This window comes from Sceloporus occidentalis, unplaced genomic scaffold, assembly GCF_023333645.1.
Source record: "Sceloporus occidentalis isolate IW3139 unplaced genomic scaffold, rSceOcc1.0.p SCAF_7, whole genome shotgun sequence".
NCBI classification, from domain to species: Eukaryota; Metazoa; Chordata; class Lepidosauria; order Squamata; family Phrynosomatidae; genus Sceloporus; species Sceloporus occidentalis.
In genome coordinates, this window is record NW_028316987.1 from 66,188,278 (window position 1) to 66,214,765 (window position 26,488).

Below are 26,488 nucleotides of genomic sequence, written 5' to 3' on the forward strand. Positions count from 1 at the left end.
CTGAGAAACAGCATGATAAATGTGGTTTGGTGTAAACAAGCGCCACTCATTCATTTTTATTGCATTTTCCCCCTCAGGGAGATAAATAAGTCAAACATGCTAATCAAATCATTTCTACATGTGTACAGCTTACTTCAACAGCTACTAAGGATTTGTTCTGATTTTTTTTGGCAGCCGCACAAGTAAAACTACTAAATGAGTTACATAAGGATCCATATCAGCAAATACTTTGGTCTTTCATTCAACTAAAGCTCTATCAGCGTGCATCTATACTATAGAAATAATGCAGTTTGACACCACTTTAAGTACTGTTGCTCCATCCTATGGGAAACTGGGATGTATAGTTTTACAGTGGGCCTTTGGGGGTTGGTTCCAGGACCCCTCTTCCCCCATGGATACCAAAATCCATGGATGCTCAAGTCTCATTAAATACAATAATAGAGTAAAATGGTGCCCATTATATAGAATTGCAAAATCAAGGTTTGCTTTTTGGAATATATATACATATATGTGTGTGTGTGCGTGTGTGTATGCTTGTGTATGTGTGTTATAAAAGAGTAACTTTTCCTGTCTTGTCTTGGAAGGAATGTCTAGGATTCTGAACAGAGGCAGGAGGTCCTGATTGCGAGGACTAGGAGGTGCCTTGGACAAGTCACACTCTCTCAGCCTCACGGGATGGCTATGGCCAAACTCCCTCTGAAGAAACCTTGCCAGGAAAACCCCTGTGATGTGGCTTGAAGGCACACAACAACAAAGGACCAAAAGAGATGCTCCTCAAGTGGCCTCCATCCTTTGTGAAGCTGTGAGCTCCTCTGTTAAAAAACTAACTCAGGCTGCCTTCCACACTGTAGAAATAATCCACTTTGAGACCGCTTTAACTGGGGATCCTGGGGATTGTAGTTCATTGACAGAGGAGGCAGACCAAACTACAGCCCCCAAGGTTTCCCTAGCATTGATCCAGGGCAGTTCAAGCGGTCTCAGACTGGATTATTTCTGCAGTGTGTCTGGAGCCTTTTACAGTACTTTCGCTCCTGATCCTTGGCAAGGTTGCAACCGCGAGGCGGAGCTCAAGGCTGATGCAACCCGGTTGTGTGTTGCATGGCTGTCTGTGGCACACAAACACAACCCACTTCCGCTGTGCTTTTCTTCCTTTCTCTTTCTAGCCGGCTGGAAGAGCTCTGCTGGGGCATTGCAAGCTCCTGGGTTTCCCCCCTTTATCAGAGGTGAGTTAAGACATAGCTATTCTTTCTTCCTTTCTCCTTCTTTGAGCCACCGGGAGCATTGGGATCAAGCGGTGTTTTGGACCCATCCGCACTGCAGAAACAATCCGGTTTGACACCGCTTTAACTGCCTCGGCTCAGGGCTATGTAATTCTGGGCAGGGCAGTTGGTTGTAGCACAAGGACAGCACTTATAGGAAAAGCATACTTGCCCATAGAAGATCATTGGACAGTACTTGGCCCATGGAGAGTAGAGAGGCTGGGTTGCAAGTTGCAACACCAAAAAAAATATTCCCCTATTATTCTCTATGGGCAAGTATTTTCCAGTGATTCCCTATGGGCAAGTATTCTCCTATTATTCTCTATGGACAAGTATTCTATTATTCTTTATGGGCAAGTATTTTCCAATGATCTTCTACAGGCATGTATTCTATTATTCTGTATGGGCAAGTATTCTCCTATTATTCTCCTATGGTTTCCCTTTGGGCAAGTGCTGTCATATGTTTTAGTAGGTCCCATGTGAATCAGTTTTTCCGCATATAGGAAAAGCTACACCTGTTGCATTTCTGCCAGCCCTGCACTGCCCTCCTTTCTTCTTAACAGCTGTTTCTCTGTTGTGGTTGGCATGATCTCTGTTCAAGTCTCTTTAGAACAGAGCCCAAGGTAGCTAAGAACCACTTAAATCAGCACCAGTGAATTAGGCTGCGTCTACACTGCAGAAATAATCCAGAGCGACACCGCTTTAAATGCCATGGTTCAGTGCTATGGAGTTCTGGGATTTGTAGTTTGTTGTGGCACCAGAGCTCTCTGAGAGAGAAGGCTAAAGAGCTAAAAAACTACAAATCCCAGAATTCCATAGCATTGAGCCATGGCTGTGGAAGTGGCCCAGCCAGACAGGATATTGTTTGGTTCTTTCAATCTGGGATTTTCCAGGTTTTCTGGGACAAACGGCAAACCTGTGTATATGATACAAATGTAAGTTACGATCTCTTGTGTAGGAGGGCAGAGTTGTGTGGCTTCCCTTCAGGGTCCCTGGAAAACATCATCCTGGCGCCATTAAAAAAAAGATTTTTTTTTTACATTTTACAAAAATGTAAAAATAAATACAGAAAAGATTAAAAAATGCTGCAGCAAGGCATACAAAAATTTGGTCATCAGAAATACATATCAAGAATTTAGACAAGAGAAATGTAAGAATGGCTTCCGCTTGGTGCTTCTGGGACTGTGCAAATTCCCTTTGAGAAATCAAGACTGTAACCAAGCATGCTTCCTCTCGCCTTCTCTTTCTCAGTTTTCATATCTTCTTGCATGGACTTGATTGCAGCAAGCTTTTCTGGAAGGTCAGGTGGGATGACAGCAATATTCTCATAAACTGTGGAGACTTATGACTCCACAACCACAGAGAGGAAAGAATGAGTGCCAACTTACCTCTCTGTCTCAGCCAGCAAAATCTCTTGCTGCTTTCCTCTGCCCAAGACAGGCCTAGACTCAGGAGATTATCACATTAGGGCCAATTCTACAATTGTACTATTGAAAGATAATGGAAGTATAGCGACCTATAGTTCCACACAGTTGTGCAATCGTACTATAACAATGAAATAAAAGCAAAACAAAAATGCAATCACGTTCCTCATACAAAGGTCGATTGCATTGCTGTATCATTAGTATATTGTGATAGAATGTTTTGCACATGCATCATTATTGTGCTACTGCACATGTCTGAAAAATATGGTTCCATTCCAAACAGAACAAAATAAAATTTCTATATTTAACAACATGATATATATCCAGAGTTTGTTTGTTTTGTTTTGTTTTATTTATATACCGCTATTCCAAAGATCATAGTGGTGAACAGCAAGTAAGCTAATTAGCAAGTAAGCTAATTAGCAAGTAAGCTAATTTGCCCCCAACAGTCTGGGTACTCATTTTAGCGACCTCGGAAGGATGCAAGCCTGAGTCGAGCTTGGGTCCTTTTGCTGGTCTTGAACTCGCAACCTTGTGGTTTTGAGTGAATGGCTGCAGTACAGGCATTTAACCACTGCGCCACCAGTGCCCCATTCTGGGACCTCTTCTTCCTGCCTACATGGGAGAGGAAGCAACGAGGAGAGAAGATGGGCCGACTCTTGCTCTCCATTGCCCCACCACTGGGAGATCCCATCATCCCCCTCGCCTGCAGCAGAGCCCCCTCTGTTCAGCGGGACCCTGGTGAACCTGACTACTTTCTTCATATTTTGGACAGTGACAGTGTTAAGGTTTTACACTGGGATTTCTAGGATAGTAATAGGTAGCAGGTGCCTTTGTTGTCCTAGCCGAGTGCCAGATTGTTTCGGTCAGACTGTCTCAGTAACCTAACCCAGTCTGGGTCAAAACAGTGCCACGCAGGATTAGGCTTGGTTTGTTGCCAGGATGAGGTGTTCAAACTACTCACATTACAGAAAAGAGATCTTCTCGAGGGAGCATAGTTTCTGTCCTTTAATTGGGATGAGACTGTGGGAAAGATAGTATCTGCATACTCATAGGGTCTTAGAGTTGGAAGAGACCACACTGAGTCCAACTCCCAGCCAGGCAGGAATATACAACTTCCAAAGCACTCCTGAAAGATGCCCACCCAATTTTAGTTTAAAGACTGCCACCATCCGAGGCAGTCTGTTTCACTCTTGAGCAGCTCTTACAGTCAAAAAGTTCTCCCTAATTTTTAGGTGGAATCTCTTTGCTTGCAATTTGAATCTCTTGGTTTACGTTGGGATCACTAGAGCAATAGAAGACAAGCTCACCCCACTTTCTGCATGAAATCCTTTCAGATGTTTAAAGATGGCTTTCAGTCTTCTGTTTTCCAAACTAACACATACCCATTTCCAAATTTTTGGTTGTCTTGAGCTGCATTTGCACCGCAGAATTAATCCTGCTTGACACCACTTTAATTGCCATGGTTCAGTGCTGTGGAACTCTGGGAGCTGTAGTTTTGTAGACATTTAGCCTTCCCTGTCTTAAAGGTCTGATGCCACAACAAACTACAAATCCCAGGCTTTCATACTATTGAGCCATAGCAGTTAAAGTGGTGTCAAACTGGACTATTTCTGCGAGATGGATGCAGCCTTAGTCACCCTTCTTTGAACACAGTCCAGCTTTTCAAAGTTCTTCTTAAACTCTGGTATTCAGGGTATTCCACATGAGCTCTGGTCAAAGCAGAATAAAGAGGCGTTACTACTTCCCTTGATCTGGACACTATACTTCTGTTGATGCAACCTACAATTGCACTGGCTGTTTTGGTCACCAGTTCACACTACCCTTGTTGCTTCTTCTCCAATAGCCTTGAATAGATACCATCATGTGTGGCATTTGGGCTCTTTTTGGAAGTGATGGATGCCTCTCCGTTCAATGTCTATGTGCTATGAAAATAGCACACCGGGGCCCAGATGCTTTTCGGTTTGAGAATGTCAATGGATTCACCAACTGCTGTTTTGGCTTCCATCGTCTGGCAATTGTTGATCAACTGTATGGAATGCAGCCTCTACGGGTGAAGAAATTTCCCTACTTGTGGCTGTGTTACAATGGAGAAATCTATAACTATAAGCAGGTAAAATTTCCCCCCTAACCTCTTATGAGGAATGCTTTTTCCAGAACTTGCTATGGCATTCCTCAGGTCCCTCGTGTCCTAGTGAAGTCCTTTGCATGTTCAGCCTGTCATTTCTTTAACTCACTGTTGGATAATATGTGATCCATGGTCTGTTTTCAAAAGCTGTCAAAGGTAAGCAAGGGGACTTACCTTACTGGAGACTAACAAGTCCTATTAATTTCATTGACTTTATTCTAGCTGGGGCTAACATTGGATTTAGCCAGTTTGCATTGGGAAATGTAAGGCTATTTACAGAAAACCTGACAGATCTGCTTGGGAAAACATCTTGCTTGGGTTCCATGTGAAAAACTGAAAATATTGACACAATACCTCACGTTTCTTTATACATTCAAAATATTAATATTATTATTATTATGTTGTATTATTCCAATACAACAGTCCCTTAATTCACACTGATTTATTCAAATAGTGACCTTGCACATTAGGGAGAATTTGACAGCATCTGCACATCTTCCAGATCTTATTGACAAAATACATTTGTGTCATTCAAGTCTTAATGTATCATTGTTCCCTTTTAAAGCATGTATAATGCACTTTCAAAATGTTTCTGTGAATGCTAATTTTCCTCCTCTGTTAATTGTTTTTAAAATTTTGTAGCTGCAGAAACACTTTGGATTTGATTACCAGACCTTAGTAGATGGAGAAGTAATCCTGCACCTTTACAATAGAGGGGGAATCGAGCAAACAGCTTCTATGCTTGATGGTGTATTTGCCTTCATTTTGCTTGACACTGCAAACAGGAAAGTGTTTCTGGGAAGGGATACGTATGGAGTCCGACCACTTTTTAAGGTCCTGACTGATGATGGATTCTTGGGCGTATGTTCTGAAGCAAAAGGTAACCTCAAATGCTAAAGATTTTGTAGTCATCTTCAAGGAGTTGAAGGGTATTTGAAATTGCAAACCTACAATCCTGCAAATAGGCTTACTTGCTTCCCCACATTATTATTCTTTTATTTCTAAAATATCTCAACTTCCTTTGACAAAAATCATTTTTGTGAAAATGTGTTTGTATTGAATGAAGTAGAAAGTCCCCATTGACAGCTTCCATTGAGGTGTGACAGCTTTCAGCAGGAAAACAAAACCATTCTGGAAAATGAAAATGTGAGGCAATTTTTTTTAGTGGTTATTCTGTGACCTTCTCTGGTGAGCGTTTTGATTTTCAGATTTTTTAAAAAAGAAAACTGTTTTGTAATATTAAAAAAATATGGCTTGCTCAAATTTAGTACAGGTTTGCTGAGTTCTTCATAGGGAAGTTGAGAGTTTGCTCAAGTTTAATATGGGCACAGTAGGCTCCCATTACAGAAAGCAATATTTATCCCCCATTCCTCATCTGTCACATTTTATTAATTTAAAAATTTATTTGGAAATAAATTAATGTAGGCATGCATTTAGATCTCAGTTATCTTTTTTAAAGTATGAAGGAGAAAAGAGAGCCCTGGGTGTTTATCTCTCTTTCCAATTTAATATTACTGGTACTGTGGGGGAGGGGGGGAAATCCCCTATGGGTTTCAGAAGCTGGCAGTGTTTAATCCACCTGGTTATATTATTTGTGCTACTGTCAACAGTGACCTGTATTAAGCCTTTAACTTGTCTGTTATTATCAGTATTTCTTCATTAGACGTCTCATCTTCACTGTGGTGAAGAATCCATGGCCTTCCAGATGTGATATATCTTTAACTCCCATCACCCCTGACAGTTGGCTATGCTGGCTGATTTTGAAGGGAACTAGAGTCCAGCAGTCTTTGGAGGGCCATAGGTTCTCTACCCATCCTGTTTTAAATCTTTGGACTCCTCTAAAGACAGTTCTTGAATCTGAAGACCTTTAAGATCTTTTCTTCTTTCTGGTAGCCAAGGTTATATCTGTTATGTATTGCAGTATTACACTAGACAGTAAGAGGAAAGTGTGTGCCATCCCACAAAAGTATTTCCTGAGAAGACTGTATTTTATCATTCAGACTTGCAAATAAAGCTCCTACTTACCTTTTAGTAAAAAGTCAGTAAACAAAGCATAGGTGAGGACAGTAATGTATTATGACAAATTGATATATTTCACTACTTGAAGCAGAACTGCTTCTAAAATTATGCTAAATATATCATGTAGATGATCTTTACAATGCTGTTGTTATTTGATGCTAATCTCAAAATTAATGTTTTGAGACCAATGATTTAGGGGAAAGCAAATTCATCCATTATAGCAGCAGATACTTTATTGTAGTCAGGCCAAAACTAATGACCCCTTCCCTGCAATTTGTGCATTCTTGTTGGTGTAGGTCTTATCGACTTGAAACACAACATGTCCTTTGCTCCAAAAGTGGACCCTTTCCCTCCAGGACATTATGAAGTCTTGGATTTAAAGCCAAGTGGCAAAGTTGCATCAGTAGAAGTGGTAAAATTTCACAGCCCTAAAGATGAACCTTTGCATGCTGCCTACAGTACTGTACAGAATCTACCCTCAGGTAACAATGAATCTAAAACCAACTTCTTCCTGTTGGACAGGTATATTCCATTCACCTTGAAAGTATAAATGACTTCACTGCAAGACTTCTTTTTGTTTCAGGACATGGGTAACTTTTTTGCTGTCAAAATTCATATTCCTTTGTGAGAGCAGTAGTGTGTTAGATGATGTATATTCATTTAAAATAATTAACAACCAGGTCTTTTGTTTCTCCCAAAATGTGTTAGTGTGTCCTGCTAGTCTCCCTTTATCTGAGGAGGTTTGGTGCCTCCCTGCTGGGCTGCCAGGAATTGGCAGTGTTGTGCCTTCAGCTCTGCATGTGGTTAGTATTTCCTCCAGGCCCTTGGTGGCAGTCACACAGGATGGTGGGGGTGCTTGATCAGGCTATGTTCCCGACTCAGCTCAGCAGCTCCAGAAGATCTAGTCCTTCTCTTTCCCCTGACCTTGGCTGCATCTGCACTTCAGAAATAATCTGGTTTGACACTACTTTAACTGGCATGGCTCCATGCTATGGAATTCTGGGAATGGTAGTTTGTTGTGTCACCCTCTGCTCTGGTGCCTGAACAAACTATAATTCCCAGAATCTCATTGCATGGAACCATACCAGTTAAAGTAAAGGTCAAACTGGATTGTTTCTGCAGTGCACATGCAGCATCCCCTCCTTACTTCTTATCCTCCTCATCTGCTCCAGTCTCCTCCTCCTGTTCACTACTCCTGGCTCCTTTTTTATCCTCTCCATCCTCCACATCTTTTAACAATACATTTGGTCCTCCCTATTTGTAGTTTTAACTTTTGTGGATTTGATTATTTGCGGATTTGATTAATGTGTTCTGTCTAGGAAGCTCTAGGTCCTCCAATGTAACTCCAGTGTACGATGACCATAGAATCATGCTGGAGAGATTCCTAGTGAAAACAATTCTCTATGCAATTGTAGGTCATTCAGCACAATTCTCTGGTCAATATATGCCAAATGTTGATCATAGAGTTGTGCTGGAGGATTTAGAGTATTTAGTATTTAGTGTCTTTTAATGAGCCATTTATTTATTTATTTATTTATTTATTTATTTTTCCTTCCTGAAAGGTGTTGATGTTGCAACAGTGAAAAGCAACATCCGGATTTTGTTTGAAAATGCTGTTCGAAAGCGTTTGATGGCTCACAGAAGAATTGGCTGTCTCTTATCAGGTAAAAAAGAATGGACTCTAATAATTGCATGCTGTCCCCAAAAGAATATGTGTGACTGGAATACAACTTGTTCTGATGTTCCGGCTGTATCGGGAATGGGGAACAGGTGGCTTTCCAAATATCGTTTGGTTACAACTTCCATCATCCTGTTCTCTGGCTGTCCAGGCTAGGAATTATAGAGGTGGAAAAATATCTGGAAGATGATGATGGAGAGGGAGGTTTTCTATTTTGTAACATAAATGACACCAGGAAACAATTTCTCCTGTGTTCAGAGTTGAGCTAGTGAGGAATTGTTGCTCACTGTATCATTGCTACAGTGGTGGCTGTCTCAGTCAGGCTGAGTCAAGCTGACACATTCCTGTTTGTCAGGTTAGGCTGGGTTGCAGCAGCTGGAGATTGGCTGCAAGATGTGTTTGTTGTGGTTTCTAGGAGCTCTGTACCATTCTTAGAAGTGAAACTCCTTTTTGTTAGATTATCAGATAAATGTACAGCCCCCTTCTATTGCAGCCTGTGACAGACTCTGCCTTATTGCAAGGTTCTCTGAGAGCTTGCTGTCAGTCTGTTGTCAGTTTATTAACTGAACATTTGCTCTGTCAAGTTAGATCACCCATTCTCACCAAGAATTACAATGGACAATGCTGTGATGGCCTAGAGTATCAGTACACATTTTTAAAATAGCAGGGACACTCCTCAACCAATGTATATAGTTCCTTCACATAGAAAAGTTTGCGTATATAAAATCACTTGCAAAAAGTTATATATACAAAATTATAAGTAGCATCATGAAGCACCATGCACATGTTAATCATGTCAACACACATTTATGTCCTGTCATACCAGTACCCGGTGGTTATACAAGTATATCTCTTACGCCCATATAACAAAATGCAAATAGAGGAAAGTTGTGTTTCTGTGCAAGCTGTAGATAAAATTATAAGTGAAGCGAAGTTATATTTGTCATGTAGTTTACCAACCAGATCTATACTTCAGGTCAGAGACAGATTTTCCAACAAAGAAAAGCTGTACCTTCATGTTCTGGTTGGGCCTTTATATAAAGTTGTCACCAGACACTTGCATGACTTTACAGACTTCACTGCCATGTCTCTGTCTTCGATGGTCCCCAAAAGCCCACTTTTCAATACCTAGTGATAAGAAGGAGTGTGTAACGTATGTTCCTGTTTCTTATAAGACATGTAAATGTGTGTTGATACAATTAACTCATGCATGCAGCTGACCAGATACACTTTGTTTTAAAGAAAAATTGAGCTTCCAGGGCCATTTGTTTTGCTTTAAAGAAGCTATGTGCACGTTTTGCTTTCAGAGGACATTTGAAGTTGTTTATTGTCAGTAACAAAACAAAAAAGGTTAAAGAGAGGCGGTGTGTTGCCTACCTCTGGTGATCAATACAGAGGTAGCCATGCTGGCTGTTGGATTTTGGGAGTTGTAAGCTTAAAAAATAACTTTTCCAAGCTCCAATAGGAAAACAGTTTCAACATTTTTTCTATTCATCTGTAAAGGTTTACATGTTGAATTTTAATGCACACTAAATCATGCTAAATGCTCCTGCCACAATTAATATACTTTACCTTAAAAAAGCAAAGTTTTTTGTTATTACTTGTACATTTATTTTAACAGTTATATGCACTTTTAAATAGAAAGAGCTAGGTGGCTAAAAGATGTAACAACTGATGGTAATTTAATAGGTGGCTTGGATTCCAGCTTGGTTGCTGCAATGCTTATCAAACTGATGAAAGAACAGAAGATTTCTTACCCCTTGCAGACCTTTGCTATTGGAATGGAAGATAGTCCTGACCTTCTAGCTGCAAGAAAGGTACAGTGATATTTTGACTTAGGTGCCACACATTCAGACTAGCAGTTTGTTGGGGCACCATTCTAGTATAAAAATTGTTGCACATACCGTTTCTCACAGATTGCCTATGTGTTGTCTAATTAACAATTTGTAAGCTGCTCGGATAGCCTTTTGGCTGTAGAGTGGGATATACAACAACAACAACAACAACAATAATAGTTGTTGTTGTTGTTGTCCAAGTAAACACATAAACTTCCTGACACTTTTTGTTTGGTAGGTGGGAAGCTATTTCACAATTGTGCAGTGAATGAGCTGTGGGCCCCAATGCCTGTTGTGCAGTTAGTTGTGCACAATTGCTGTTAGCACATTGTCAAGTTGTGTGTAAGATCTAGCTTAACTGCACTTCTGCTTGTTTCTGCAATACTGAAGATATACAGCATCTTGGCTTCAGTATTTTTCTAAGCTGTAAGGTTGTTATCATTGTACAATAAGACATACAGTAACACTAATGGGCATGGAATACAGTTCATAATGACCCTTAAATTTTGTGTGTGAGAGAGTGTGTAGTTAAGCAAATCCTACTCCTAATTCTAGTCCTAGTACTATGGGAAACATATGTCCACTGGCTGAAATCTCACAAGATAGGGTGCCTCCTTTAGTAACTAGAAGAAGAGCAATCCTATAAATGTAAGTGCCACTTAATTCAGGAGAAGACAGAGCATTTTTTTTCAAACAGTACATAATTCTAATCTATAAAATGTGCTGCTATGTGATGTGGTGAAAGTCCCTAGCTGAGTTTTAAAAGCAGATTAGATCCATTCATGGAATCCCCTGATAGATCGGTTCTCTATAAAACCTCCATATTCACAAGCTGTATATCACCAAACACTAGTTGAAGGATGAGTGTCTCCATGACCTAACCTGTGTGCTCTCAGAGTTGTCTAGTGGACCAATGAGGGAAGCAAGATGCTGAAAAAAAATGCACCCTTTGGTCTGATCCACACCAAGGCTCCTCTAATTATTGTTATTTTTTGTAGCTTTCATTCCATGACAGTTGTAGTTTTTGTTTTTAAGTTGTAAAATGTAAAATTAGGCTGAACAATTCAACTTTTCTTTGGATTATTTTGGAATAGAACTTAATTTTTTAAAGGTTTTCTCCCCACTGTAGATGAGAATATTCACTGCCTTGGCTAACAGTAAGCCAAACAGTAATAAACAAGGTTTCATTACAGATAAACATTTAGTTTTGAAGTGAATTCAGTTTAATAACTTTATACCACACTTGAACATTGGTTGCCATCAACAGGTAGCAGCTCACATTGGAAGTGAACATCACGAGGTCATTTTTAATTCTGAAGAAGGGATTCAAGCCCTCGAAGATGTTATATTTTCCTTGGAAACATATGATATCACCACTGTGCGGGCTTCAGTGGGTAAGATTAATACTACTTTAAAAGAAATTGCAAATCTTAAAAACAGTGCAAGTTGAAAGATAACCTATAATATCTGGATGCATATCTTCACACAGAATATGCAAGCAATTCACTGAATCTACTGAACTTTCTCCTTTGTCCCAGCTGCCAGTCCAGCAGTAGCCGTGTCCTACTTTTTATTCTTAAAAGTTACAGCCAGGCACTTCTTTTGGCAGAATAGCCTTTAAATAAATAAATAAATAAATAAATTCAAGTGGTTTTTGAGATTTGGTGATAATTATAGGGTTTTTGTTTGTTTTTGTTGTTTTGTTTTCTTTTGTTTTTTGCAATGTGCAAAAGTTCCCTCCAATACATAAATCCTCTGAATTCATGCTATTCTTTTTTGCATTGTGTCACTTAGTCGTGGTCACTTACTCAGATTTTACATTTTAGTGCTTCTACAGTATACTGCACACAGATTAGGGACAATACAAAACGTGTTAATGTTTCCAGAATTTCATTTGTCTTATTCAGTTGTCAAGGAAAAGCTGTGATATTGATCCTGCTGGGGCTGGCTATGCTGCAAGGTGGAATGAGGCAGCTGCTTCTGGTGGCAGATACTGGTTGGCAGGACTGGCAGCCTCAACTGTTCTTCCTGAGTTTCATGGCTGAGTTTCAGAGCACAACGCTGTGTTCTCCACAACCTATCTTGTTTGTCCTCCATGACTGTTCTGTTGCCTGCTATTCCATTGCCAGTGATGATGTAAATTCATTTGCCAGTCCTACTCAGTGTCTGTACCTGGAATGGACAGGTACTGTCTTCTGGATGTTTTAGATTTCATTTCTCACTGTGGTCTGACTTAGTTTACGGCAGTTTCCTGGGGGTGCCTCCACAATGTTTTTGATGAAATTCACAGAAATGCCAAAACTTAAATTAAACATAGGTTTGCTTATCAGATGTAGTACATGAAACTCGATGTAGCAGATTGCTTGCATATTGCCAGAACAGTTTCTTTTATAGATAAGAAGGGATTGCCATACCCAAAACAAGTTATTCCTGGGCCTGTATCTCAGAAACTGCCTCTCCTTTCCTTTTGGGACCACTGAAGCTTTGTGGGGCTGCAGCTGAAAGCAAGGGAGCATGCTGATCAGTGGAAATTAGAAATACTCTCTCTCTTCCTCTTGTGAAAATGTTAAAGGCATGGACCCCAGAATGGTGACGGTGGGATCCTGAGCCTCTAAAGCTACGCTAGTGACACTGAGTCCCCCTGAAGTGAATAGGGCACCAAGGACCAAACCTGTGCAGCTGAGCTCCCAAGGAAATACTAATCAAAAGTGTCCTTGTTTATTGTGATGTTGAAATTCACTTATATATTTTCCCTATTCTTTGATGTATTAATTTTGTGCTTTGAACAATTTTATAGTATGTCATTTATTTATTTTTGTCAGTGACTTTGTGGTAGTGACATTGTTAATTTTTTAACTTGTGCTATTATTATTAGTTTCTATAATCTATGTTTTCACTGTTTTGGAAACGTATACATATAAGTAAGCAAACTTCTTAATCGCCTGACTGGCAGTTTTGGGCCCTTCCACCTTAAAAACAGTTTTGGGGTCCCTGGTTAGGGCAATGATTCAACCTTTTGGTCCCCCAGATGGGAACTGACATCAGTTCCCAGAAATCCAAACTTTTGCAAACATCTGAAGGTTTAAAAACCATTGCTTTAGGGTCTGTTTCAATCCAAGCAAATGTATTCCTACACTGCAATATATTGATATATAATATATATCAAATATATTCCTTGCAAGATGACTGTGAAAAAGAATGCGTAATCTCTTTAAAATGCATAATTTCAGCATAAAGCAATGAAAGGGATCATTTCCAGTCCCCGTTCTTCCTATTACTCTTTTTATACCACTCAGGGTCAGTATAGCCACAAAATATTTTTGGAAATTGTATCTCTGCTATAGGTATGTATCTGGTCTCCAAGTACATCAGGAAAAAAACAGACAGTGCAGTCATTTTCTCTGGAGAAGGTTCAGATGAGCTGACACAAGGATATATCTATTTTCATAAGGTAAATATGCAAAGTGATGATAATCCTGGCCAGAAAATGAAAAACCCTTCTCCCCACCTCACCCCCAGACATGTTTATTTCTCTGACCTGCAGTGGGGTTGAGCATTTTAGCTGCCCAAGTGCTTATACATGACATTAATTGTACCCTATGTGTTACCTTCCTTGCAGGCACCCACTGCTGAAGAAGCAGCTGAGGAAAGCAAGAGGCTTCTCAGGGAACTCTACCTGTTTGATGTTCTCCGTGCTGACAGGACAACTGCTGCCCATGGGTAGGGCTCAACTGTAGATATTTAGATGTTAGTGAACACGAAGCATTACTGTTTCTGAAATCAGACATGAAATAAGTAGCTTTCTCTTATTTTTAAATTAGGGGTGTGTTCAAATGTGTAATTTTTAGCCTTCTGAGTCCCCTCCCATTTGTATTGGTGATAAAAAAAAACACCAACATTCTCCTGTGCACCCTCTATGCACAAGGCATTTTCACCATGTTTTGAGGTCCCCTGGGCTGTTTGGGGCTTAAGCAAGGCCTTTTAAATCGGGAATTAAACTGTTTTTCTGCCTAAATACCTTGAAGGCAAAAGATCAGACAGGATCTTGGAAGCTAGGCATGGTCAGACTTGGTTAGTACTTGGATGGGGAACCACTAGGAATAACAAAAAGAGCAAGAAACTGGCTCTGCTCATTTTAGTGTAATTGTTGTTTTAAGATTAAATTAGAATTAGTTCTTCAGTGTCAGTTCAATGGCTCTATTGCAGATGAGAGGAGGATCTTTGTGGGAGATGAATGAAGAGTAGTTGCTGAGTGCAGGGAACCAGAACCTCCACAACAGGGATGGAGAACCTCTGGCCTTCCAGATCCTGGAGTGTATTTTTGCTGATTATTGGTCATGTTGGCTGAGGCTGGTGGGAGGTGGGAATAGACTCACTACTCTGATTCTAAGATTCACATTGGTGAAAGCTGCATGACCTGTATGGATCAAATTTATACGAGCCAAAATATTACACTGCAGTTACACCCATGTGTGGTTTCTGTTAGCAGTTGTAGAGTGTTGTAATCAGTGTGTTTTGTGGGTGCACAGTACACAAAATATTTATTTCTTCAAATGTTATTTCTCTTTTCAGTCTTGAATTGAGAGTTCCGTTTTTAGATCACCAGTTTACTGCTTATTATCTTTCCTTACCAGCAGAACTCAGAATACCAAAGGTAAGAAACATACTACTTATTTTTCAAACTAGAAGAATTATAGTTCAGTTATCTACAGGTTTATTCAAAAGTAAATCCTTCTGACTTACTTCTTTCCTAAAAAGAAGTGAAAGCCTTCATTCACACTACAGAAATAATCTGATTCGACACCACTTTAACTGCCATGCTCAATGCTGTGGAATTCTGGGAATTGTCGTTGGTTGCGGCATGAGAGTCATAACAGTTAAAGTAGTGTCAAACCAGTTTATTTCTGCAATGCACATGCAACCTAAGATTGCATCCTTTGGTTGTGATCATTATTAGGTTCATTCCTTCATGATGGGTGCATTGACCATCAAATATCGGTGAGAAAGTATGTTTAGAATTCAAGCCTAGTTACCCAGTGCAGAACACTACATGGTTGACTTTGACTTTAGGGCAAATTTCATTTTTGAACTACTTTATACTTAGTTGAGGTGCTACTGAAAGGACTGCATTTCTTGTATAAGAATACAAATTTGAAACTGTTGTGCTCTAGTGGCTGATTATGATTATCTTTTAACAGAATGGCATTGAAAAGCATCTCTTAAGAGAGGCCTTTGAAGATACTAACTTATTGCCTAAAGAAATTCTCTGGAGACCAAAGGAAGCCTTCAGTGATGGCTTAACGTCTATCAAAAAATCATGGTTCTCAATACTGCAAGACTACATTGATGTTCAGGTACTCTACTGCATGTTAACATTTTATTTTCTTCCTCAGAGCCTACAGAGCTCATTTTCCCCCTTTGAGGCCAACACACACACATACACAGACATCACCACACACCGGGCTAAATCAAGTTACTTAAATTGTTACTAACAAATCCCATTCATTTCAGTGGCTCTAACATGATTGGAACTAACATTGGATTTAACCCATTGATTTATGTGGTGGTCAGAATGGTGTATATACTTCTGTTCCCTCTGACATATTATACTCAGAACAACTCTGTAAAGTAGGTCAGGCTGGGAAGATAATTGGCCCAAGTGGGCTTATTAAATACTGGTAGGGATTTGAAGTCTGGTCTCATAAGACTGAAAGCTTAACTACTACACTGGGTCTCTTATGGCTGGAGAGGTAGATGGAAAGGTCAGTTCAAATATCTGAAGTGGTAATTTTCAGATTAAGAACAAGGTTGCTTCTACCCAACTGCAGTGGTCTCACATGTACATCTTGGGTTATAGAAGAAGCTACAGCAACAAGCTCCCTTACTCTTATGTATTAATGGCTTACAACAGTCATCTTCATCATAGCGCCTTAGATGGGCTCAGCTAAAATTCCTTCCTTCCTAGGGTGATAGGAGCTGTAGTCTCAACACATCTGGAATTTACCAGGCTAGAAAAATATGGCTTGCCTTGGCTGTGATCTTACATAACACCTAAACATCAGGAGGAACTTCCTGACAGTAAGAACTGTTTGACAGTAGAACACATTGCCTTGGAGAGTTATGGAATCTCCTTCTTTGGAGGTCTTTAAACAGAGACTGGATGGCTGTTGTCAAGAGTGTTTTATCTATATCTATATAGAGAGATATAGAGATATACATATAGTCTTTATTAGTTTCCAAAACATTAAGTCTAATCTTAAAAAGCAAATACGAACACATACACTAAATGTACTACTTAGACTTATGAAACATAAAACATATTACTCAATACACATACATACACATAAAGAAGAAAAAGAAAAAATCTACATAAAAAGTGTTAACATGCCATATTTCTCATTCAACTCATGCATCTTCATGCTTTCCCCATCTCTCCTTTCCAACCTATCTCCATATACCTTCCCATGGTCACTTCTATCACCATCATCCTATTCCCATCTGTAATTCTTCTATCAATTCCCTCATTCTCAATCTTTCAACACCACCTTCTCTCACCTTCTTCACCTCTTCACCCTCCACACTTACTCGGGAGTGTTTTGATTTTGTATTCCTGCATGGCAGGGGGTTGGACTGGATGGCCCCTGTGGTTTCTTCCAACTTTGATTCTATGATTGTATCCTGTGGTGGACTGCTAATGTTCCATGCACATGCAAGATTTGGAGGTAGTTGCCATGGCTATTTACCAGCCAGAGGAAGGAGATGGCACACAGGCAGCTTCTGGCCGCAGTTTGAAGCTTGAGAAAGAGAACTGAAATTTCCTTAAAATCTCCTGTGATTCAAAAGAAAATCTCTTCTCCATTTATTCAAGTTTCAGTTATTTAAGGCTACTGGATAATAGTGTGTTTAAAAAAGAAAATGTGAAGACTACACACAAAATATTTTTCTAATATGTAGTTTGAATAGGCTACATCGGGGGAAATCCTAGATGGGGAGACCCCAAATGTGATTGGTAAAAGGACCATTCAAATCACTCTTGCTGTTTTGGTCTACATATCCCATAATTCTTCCTGGGATATGTGCTGACTATTCTGAGCAGGACAGATGGGTATTGTAGACCAGAACATCAAAGGTCCCTAGATCAGGTTTAAATTAAGCAGTTTATTATTTTATTTATTGATTTGATTTATATCCTGCCTTTCTTCCAAAATGGGGCCCAAAGTGGCTTGACATGATTTAAAACAGGGTGGGCAATTGCAACAGCTGCAGAAGCCAGTTTTGATCCCAAGACTTTCCAGAGCCATATCAGCTACAAATAATTGTCCCACACACTTACACAACCCAAGACCAGAAATTAACAAACCAGAAGTGGCCAGAAGTCTTGGTATTTTTGATGTTAAAAACCGAAGAATTCTCTATGACTTATTTTAAAAATGCACTGCCACTCCTGGAGGCAGTTTGCTTTTTTGTATGTTGGGAAGATGGAAAAAAGAAAATCTGAAGAGGTCAAAGACCACAAAAAGTGCCCATGTAATATTTAACACCTGTGATTTAAAGTCTGAGAAATTCTATCCAGAATGTTTAGACTGACTGAAGTGAATAAAAAAGTGTTTTAGATGTAATTTTGGTGAGAAGACATACAGTGATGCTCTTACATAAGAAGACTGAAATTTCAGTTAAGAGACAAGGTTGACTGTCCTATATAGTTCTTTGGGTATTGTGTGAACTATTTTAAGAATCTCTTGAAATGTAAAGTGCTTTTAAGTGTTATATGAGCAAATTTGCCCACCATGTTCTAGATCTGCTGTCTTTTAAAAGGAAATCTGTATTGGATGTATTCCTGCTTGCAGCTCCCACAGTTCTGAGTAATGTATTCCTGCATGGCAGGGGGTTGGACTGGATGGCCCCTGTGGTTTCTTCCAACTTTGATTCTATGATTGTATCCTGTGGTGGACTGCTAATGTTCCATGCACATGCAAGATTTGGAGGTAGTTGCCATGGCTATTTACTAGCCAGAGGAAGGAGTGGTTTCCATGGCTTACATTTTATTCCCCTTTTTTCTGCCCATAGGTTGATGATTTCCTCTTGGAGAAGGCAGTAGAGAAATTTCCTTTCAATCCTCCAAAAACAAAAGAAGGTTATTATTACCGTCAGATCTTTGAGAAGCACTATCCTGGGCGTTCGGATTGGCTCCCCCACTATTGGATGCCGAGATGGATCAAGGCCACCGATCCATCTGCTCGCACATTGCAACATTACAAGTCAGCTGCAAAGGAATAGACACTTTTATGGGAGGGGTAGGGGGGTATTTGCTTTGGGTAGGTGAAAGTTTCCAGCAAGAATGCAAAAAACAAAAGCAAAAGCAAAAAAAAAAAAAAAAAAAAAAAAAAAAAAAAAAAAAAAGCCTTAAAAATAAAATAAGCACATGTATTTAAATTTCTTCTACATAAAACGGGTTTGTACTTATTTAAACAAATGCCAAATCTGCTGAACCTGCATTTTAGGCTAATGTACTTCATATTTTCCTGCAGTAGTGGGGAAATATTATGTTCTCGGGTGTTGCTCCCTCAATTGCTCTGATAGGAAGGATATTATTCAGTCTTATTCCTCTGCACTGGATAGGGCAGCTTTTCATTATCCCCTTCATCATTTCCTTAGTTCTTCTCTTTAAAAAAAATCCTTCCTTTTTCTGTGTAAAATTTTATTTTAGTGTACAACTAATAATAAAAAACAGCATGAAAACAACAAATGGAAATAAACAACAAAATCCACAATAACAAAAGCAAAATATTTCATAGTGCCACACTCTATCAATTGAAGAGAGAAAAAACAGTCAAGCAGCGCTATCATTATTACTATAGGATACAATTAGCGGCTCTTTGGAGTTACATATGTTATATTTAGGAGCCACTGTGGCATAGTGGTTTGAGTGTTGGACTACAGCTCTTGAGACCAGAATTCAATTCTCATCTCAGCCATGGAATTCCCAGCTTGGCTAGACTAAAGGTCTTTGGCTGACAGTTCTAAAAACCCCTCCCTAAACTACAAATCCCAGGATTCCATGAGTTGTTACCATAACAGTTAAAGTAGAACCATAGCTGTGTAGTGTGAAAGGTGCCTGATTGCTGTAATCACAGTGAGTATATTTTTGAACTCCCCAAGCTTTCCCAAACCTTTTATTTTCTATCACTCCAGGGGCATGACAAAAAATGAGATCTTCAGCAAAGTATGTAGAATCCCATCCATTTCAGTGGGAAAGTTTTATGCTTTCCTTAGTTAATGACCTAGATAACTTCTACATAGCAAATCTATGTGTTTTTTTTAAATGGCAACAAAATAAACTGAATATTTATTACACAGAAATGTGCATAGAAATAATATAATCAAACTGCAAGATAGAGGAATTCTATTATTAATGTAGAAGGCAGCTGAGCTTCAGAGTATATTGTTATTAAAATATCAGGGAGGGGAATACCATTTTCATAATGATTGTGTTTGTTCTTTTAGATTCAAGTGTTTTGCTTCTGGAAAGATGGAGGGGCAAAAACAAAAGAGTCTAGTGGCACCTTAAAGAATAACAAGTTTTAGTTTGCATACGTTTTCAATGACTACATACCACTTCTTCAGATACCCATCTGATGTATTCTGGAATCCATAAATACTTAAGCCAGGTAAACATTTCAGGTGCCACAAGGCCTTTTGTTGTTTTTGCTATTGAGAACCAATATATCTTTTTGCAGCCACATGGTGGCACCATAGAACTTTCACATATAAAAAGATGTAATTGCTGCATCCCATTCACAATGTATGCACGGCTGGCTGTATAATGTATGCCAGAAGTCTGCAGTAAATGTATTGACTAGTTTTCTTCCTTTTACTTACTTAATGTATTTTTCCTCTTTGGATGATGTTTTCACAAGACAACATCCAGCAATAGATCGAAACAATTGCAACCTAAAAAGAAAACTGGCGAAAGTCTTACAGAAGCAAGTTTGAAACTAGTTAAAACCAGAAGGAGGGGGAAAATATTTAAGAAAATAGTAAAGAAAAGTTAAGCAGTAGTAGTAATAGTTGTTGTTTTTTAAAGTGATGGAAAAAATCTCAGTAAACCAGTTCTTTGCACACGTGGTTTGCTTGGTAGTGCAACGGCTTCTGCAGAGCATCCAGGAATATAGCTTTTAGCACAGTAATTTCAATACTGCTTCATAGTGAACTCAGCACTCTAAGTGATTAACAATCTGTAAGTCTATTGCCCTCAACAAGCTGAGTACTCATTTTACCAAACTACGAAAAGATGGAAGGCTGAGTCAACCTGGAGCCCTGTGGGACTGAACTCATAACGTTGTGGCTCATAACCACTGCGCCATGAAAACACATGACCATTCTGCAGATGCTCTGACTGATTGTGAGGGGCAAAGTCATCACGAGGGTTGGCATTACCAACATAGGGATGTTGGTGTTCAAAAAATGATCCATACTGGTTGTCAAATATTCTAGGTAAGCCATTGGTCCTCAGCTTACTTCAGTTCCTACAAAATGAGTTCCAAGTGCAAAGGTAGCTTGCACTAAGTAAACTCAGGGGCAGAGGTTTCCCCTTCCCTGTTGTCTCAGGCAACAGTAAACTGCTGAAGCCTCCTAGCTTGATCACACTCTGATGTTGCTTAGCCACACTTGTTCCAGTTTTCATCTGTGAAATTATGAAGGGCATGCTACTCTTCCGAGCCAAAATACCCTGTCTTAAAGCCATCAGAGACTCTCTCATCTTGGAAGCTAAGCAGAGTCAGCCCTAGTTAGTACTTGGATGGGAAATCACCAACAAATACCAGGTGCTCTAGGTTACATTGCCTAAGAAAATGCAATGAAATTGATGGGGGTGCCATAAATCAACAAGTGGCTTGAGGGCACACACACATGCACACACACAAACACACAGAATACTCTTCACCAGAAGATGGCAGTGACTGCTTTGTAGATCCCTTGCTTTTCTCACTTCAGAATGAGAAAATACAGAATTTAATCAACTTTAACTTGTTTGTTAGTTTCCCAAAGTAATCTTGCTCAGATTACTTGCTCAGACTGTTAAGGCTATGAGTTAGTGTCATCTTTGGAAAAGAGAAAATATAATTATTATACAAATGCTATGTATAATAAAAAATAAAGCCAAAATGTCTTATTCAGTTAATGATCTGAGCAAAATCAAAATTGTTATTCAAAACTGTGACCTTGATACTGGAGATACTATGCAAAGGATGCTGGATCTCTATTAATATTATTATTATTCTACATTATTATTTGGTGTGGAAAATAATTAAAATAATGAAAGCATTATTATCTCTCTAGAGAGAGCTTAAAGAACAGTGCTTTATTGTGTATTGTTTTAATGTGCATTGCCTTGAGTTCTTCAAAAAGCAAATATAGAAAGAAAACTGAAAAGAAAGGGAGAAATAATATGATACTTTGCTCACCAAAAAAGAGCATGGCTTGTACTAATTTTAGTTCCCATGTTCCTAGATTATGCAATAAATCATTTTTAGAGCTTTTGGGAATGGAAGTATAGTACAGCTGCTTCCTTATGGCCACAACAGAAAGCAAGGGCATCTGAAATATCAATAAGAGACAGTTAACACCATTCTCTCGTAAAATGGCCTTGGCAGTTCACACAAAGCAAAAAGCTTTTCACAGATAGTGTCAGTGGGGGCTGCATTAATGACTAAAGACTGAAAGCCACCTGTTAAAAAGTCCAGCTCCCTCCTCCCATTCTGTTTTATGTCCTGGAGTAATTACTGTTTTCATGGTTCTGTTCTGCTTTTTCATGGTGTTTTTTTTTAAAGAAAGGTTTTGGGATCTTTTTTTGGCCTCAACTGTATCAGACAACCAAGGCTTTTAAAGAAATGACAGTGTCAGTGTGCCACATTTTAAATATAGTGGAGTTTTGTGTATTCACGTCAACAATATGTAACTGGTTAAGTCTTTACGCAACAGCCCAGTGTTGCTTGATGTGCTCCCATCGTAGCCAGGACACATTGTCATAGGACCCATGAGAGACTTGCTGTAGCTCCCCACTTCACACTTGGAAACAACCCCACACTGCTTTCTTGACTGAAAGTTTAAAGAATTCCTGCTGCCAACATTTAGTTACATAAAGATCAGGCCCAGGCCTTCCATTAGGTCAGAGCCACAGGGTCACATTTTGCAGCCTATCACTTGCTGCATCTTCTGCCCAAAGGCCTCACTTGTTGGGGCAGAAAAATAGATATTTATGTTCCTAAGAAAGCCAGAGTGTTATAGTGGTTTGAGTGCTGGACTAGGATTCTGGGAGATTAAGGTTTGAATTTCCACTTGACCAGGGAAACCCCGTGGGTGACAAGTCACACATCTCAGCATCAGAGGAAGGTGACAGCAAATCTTCCCTGAACAAATCTTGCCAAGAAAACCTCATGATTGGTTTGCCGTAAGGTCTTCACAAACTGGAAATGACTTGGAGGAACACAAAAGCAAAAGCTTCCTGGAGTTGTGATATTGTCTTAAAACCAAAGCAAAACCAAGAGTTTGCATAAAACTAAAAATGGACTTCCACTACCACTTCTAGATTGGGTTTCTAAATCTCTCCCTGCCACTCGGTTTTCTGGGGCTGGCTTATCTGGGCTTTGGACCTGTTGACTGAGAATTGTTCCTCAGATCTCTGCAGCTAGATCTCCTTTGCATTAGGCAGAGTGAAGCAGATATCTAATAATCCCAAATTATTAGAGTGAATGGAATTGCAGGACAAGATTGATGAAAAATGTTTGTGTATTCCTGATTGTTTTAAATAAAAATTTGAGTTTTGGTGCTGCTGGTGAAGAGTTTGTGGATACTGTGGATAGATAAAAAGACAAATAATTGGATCCTAGAGCAAATTAAGCCTGAACTTTGTGTAGAAGCCAAGATGACTAAACTGAGACATTTGTACTTTGGCCACATCATGAGAAGGCATTATCCCTGAAAATAATGTTAATGCTTAGAAAGGTAGAAGGCAATAGGAAGAGATAAAGATCACATACCAGATGGATAAACTTAATTAAAGAGGACATGGCTTTAAATTTGCAGGAACTGAACAGAGCAGAAGGATCTGTTAAAAATAGGGATACTTGGAGGTGCTTCATTCAAGGAGTTGCCATGCGTTGAGGTCGAGTTGAGGGCAGGTAACAACAACAACACCTTCTTGTCCTTTGACTGAAGTTAAAAATGTCTTGGGCCATCCCCGAAAAAGATATATTAAACAGGGGGTATGTTTAGTACTCCTTAAATGGTATAGCAGTGTAGAGATGATGTGAATAAAACCTATGTGTAAGTCAGGTTTCGTTTTTCTGTATAATTCCCTATATTTCTGCTTCTCCCTTCATCAGCCCTTTCATGTTCCAGACACAGTAATCTTGAACGTCCCCTCGGGTGCTGTGTCATTTAGCTTCCTGCTGCCTTCTTCATTTTGCAAATGCCCAGGGAAGTGAATTGGCACAGCTGGTGGTGATGTTACCTGTCAGTGGTTAACAGAGGCACTTGTCTCTGCAGATGATAGAGGAAGACAGCCATGTCAGCAGGGTGTTCAGCTTTTCACTTTGCCCGTTTGCAAAAACAGATATAGATATATATTTGAAATCAAGTAATCCAGGGTAACATAAGGATGAGAGAGCTAGAGAGGAGGAGGGCGCTTTCAAGACAATTTGGAAGCAGATCACATTATAAATGAATAAAGAAAGTGGGCTGAGTCATGGCCAGTACACTCGTCCCCCGGGTTACGAAATTAATTCGTTCCGGCGCCATTTTCGTAACCCGGGGGACTTTCGTTAGCCGAATCCCCATAGGCGCTAATGGGGAAAAGCCGCGGCTCCGCCGCGGCTCCATTTAAAACAGCGCCGGCTTTTTTTCGCAAGCCGGGGAAACCTTCGTAACCCGGAAATAATTAATTAATTTTTTTTTTTTCGTATCCCGGGATTTTCGTATCGCGGCGCGTTCGTATCCCGGGGTACCAGTGTAGTCTAAAAATCAATGGGTGAAAGCAGTTAAAGGAGAGTGGAGCAGGGGTCTTGCCATCCTCTTAAAAAACGTAAATCCCATGCTATTCCTTCTAGGCACTTTAAAATCATAAACTTGTTTTGCAAGAGAACGTGGTCCCCTAAGAACACAACATCCAGGACAGTTACAAAGAAATAGCATAGCATGAAGTCTGATTCGTGGAATGCAATGTATCAGAGGACATTGCTATTTTAGATTGTGACCAGACCATTTTCACATTCCTATATAAAAGTGCCAGATTTGTTCGCATATACTCTTAAGAGGTACGGTTTTGATTTTTTAAAATACAGTACTTACTTTCTAATAATCCCGACACCTATACGAAATAGGAAAAAAAAAAAAAGAGGGAGGTGAAAGCCAATACTATTTCTAAAAAGATGCACCTGTGTGGGTGGTTTAAAAGCTCTTTCCTACATTCTCATCAGAGTAAATGACCTGCTCTGCAGAGGTTGTAGTTTATAAACTACAGTATTGTAAGTATTCAAATAAATTAAATGGACCTTTTGAGAGGAGACATTTGGAAAGGGTGCATAATGATTAGTGCTGCCTGAAATACCATTTCACAAATCAAACCCAAGGGCATTTTGAGAACACATTTTTAAATATCAAGGTGAGTAAAATGTGGTTAAAAAAGTATCAGCAACTGGACAGAACATTTGTGAACGTGGCCCTTGTCAGTCAGTTTGCAGATCTTGCCTCTGTGGCCAAATTGTAGATTGGGATGGACAATTCACAGCCACATTTTCTCCCAAGATGTTTTTGTTGTTTCACAGAGCCCTCACTGAATTTGATGGCATACCAATACATTTTAGAAGAAATATGCGACTTTCAAAAGATTTTTATTTTTGAAAAAGGAAGCAAATGACATTCTAGTCCCTAGGATTATAGTTAACTATTACTCCCAGAAAATCCCCCAGGTTGAGACATTTTAGCTGTGGTTTTATGGAAAATCCGTGATCTTGCATTATATGTGATAAAAGTATTCAAAAGAAGTCAAAGCTAAGCACACATTTATAAATAAGGACGGTTTTGCTTTGACAGATAAGGATTTGCTCATTGTACAGTGGTTGAAAAGTGTTGCCTTCAGCGGCTTGTGAAGGCACTGAAAACAGAATGAGATCAATTCAAAATTGTTTATGGGAGAAATTGCTAGATTTAAGGATGCTGTTCTAAGCTAGGCACTCTCAAAAATCAATGAAATCTTCCAAAGCTCACTCAAAATGACATCTTCCCCATGGAAAAGCATGTGTAACAGGTCAGCTTCCTGCAGAGACATTTTGATCTGGATTCTCATTAGTAACACTAGTAGCAAATGTGCAGTCTACTCATTATTCTTAGGCCAGGTGTCAATTGCTCAGTGGTTGCTTCTGTTGTGCATCCTGAATTCTTAGCAGGAGCAGCATGAGAATTCAAAGTTAGCAAGGGGTGAACCTTTTTGGCCTCTGTAACAGAACTAGAATCCCAAATAGTTGTAAAAGAGTTGGACATTTTTGGACCCAAATGAAATCTCTTTAGGGGCTATTTTAATGACATCTTTGGGAGTATATTTCTTACAATAGGGCTTCATTTGTCAACCCACAATCTCACCGAACCCACATATCTTGTTGCTGAACCCATTTGTGGCAATGGCAGTGACAGGTTGGTCCCTTCCTTCATTCCAGGTTATCAGAGTGACTCATTCAGAGTTCAGATAAATAAATTTTCAGGGTTACAACTTTCCCCTCCTGCCCTTTAGGAGTTTGGCCACTGTGCGTGGCAGCTAGAAGATTCTAGTAGCTGTAGTTCTCAAAAGTAATGTTTCCAAGCTCTGGATCCATGCACAAGGGGCAGATGAGAGAAGAATTCTGGTGGCTACTGCCACCATTGCAACCACACACATGTGTTAAGGATGGGTGGTACAGGAGGCAGAGGGCAGTTTGGGCTGGGAAGGATGGAGTGCGTCTGCTTGGACTGCAGTTAATGCTGGAAATGGACTCTACAGGCTGTAATGCTTGCCACAGATGTGAGAAGAATGTCATGATTTAGTGAGGTTCATATTCCAATTAGTTATGTTTAGATTTTCAAATCAGACATTGTTTGCTATGTTTATAATCCTG

The 26,488-nt window shown here is 39.5% G+C and overlaps 1 protein-coding gene across 1 annotated transcript; it reads left to right on the forward strand.

The window, feature by feature from the left end:
- Positions 1 to 1,112: 1,112 nt before the first annotated feature.
- Positions 1,113 to 20,095, forward strand: LOC149309867 (asparagine synthetase [glutamine-hydrolyzing]). The gene is made up of 12 exons (XM_089533189.1): positions 1,113 to 1,223; positions 4,530 to 4,796; positions 5,454 to 5,691; positions 7,127 to 7,312; positions 8,393 to 8,494; positions 10,198 to 10,325; positions 11,611 to 11,737; positions 13,688 to 13,794; positions 13,963 to 14,063; positions 14,916 to 14,997; positions 15,542 to 15,697; positions 18,411 to 20,095. The coding sequence occupies exons 2-12, from the start codon at positions 4,548 to 4,550 to the stop codon at positions 18,618 to 18,620; spliced, it is 1,686 nt and encodes a 561-aa protein (XP_089389315.1). The 5' UTR covers positions 1,113 to 1,223; positions 4,530 to 4,547; the 3' UTR covers positions 18,621 to 20,095.
- The last annotated feature ends 6,393 nt before the right edge of the window (positions 20,096 to 26,488 follow it).

What these genes read in the sequence shown, in the direction of transcription:
- LOC149309867 (XM_089533189.1), top strand. Translation starts at nt 4,548, where the DNA reads ATGTGTGGCATTTGGGCTCTTTTTGGAAGTGATGGATGCCTCTCCGTT. An exon ending in TGTACAGAATCTACCCTCAG is followed by an intron (nt 7,313 to 8,392) that starts GTAACAATGAAT and finishes CCTTCCTGAAAG; the next exon opens with GTGTTGATGTTGCAACAGTG. An exon ending in AATTGGCTGTCTCTTATCAG is followed by an intron (nt 8,495 to 10,197) that starts GTAAAAAAGAAT and finishes GTAATTTAATAG; the next exon opens with GTGGCTTGGATTCCAGCTTG.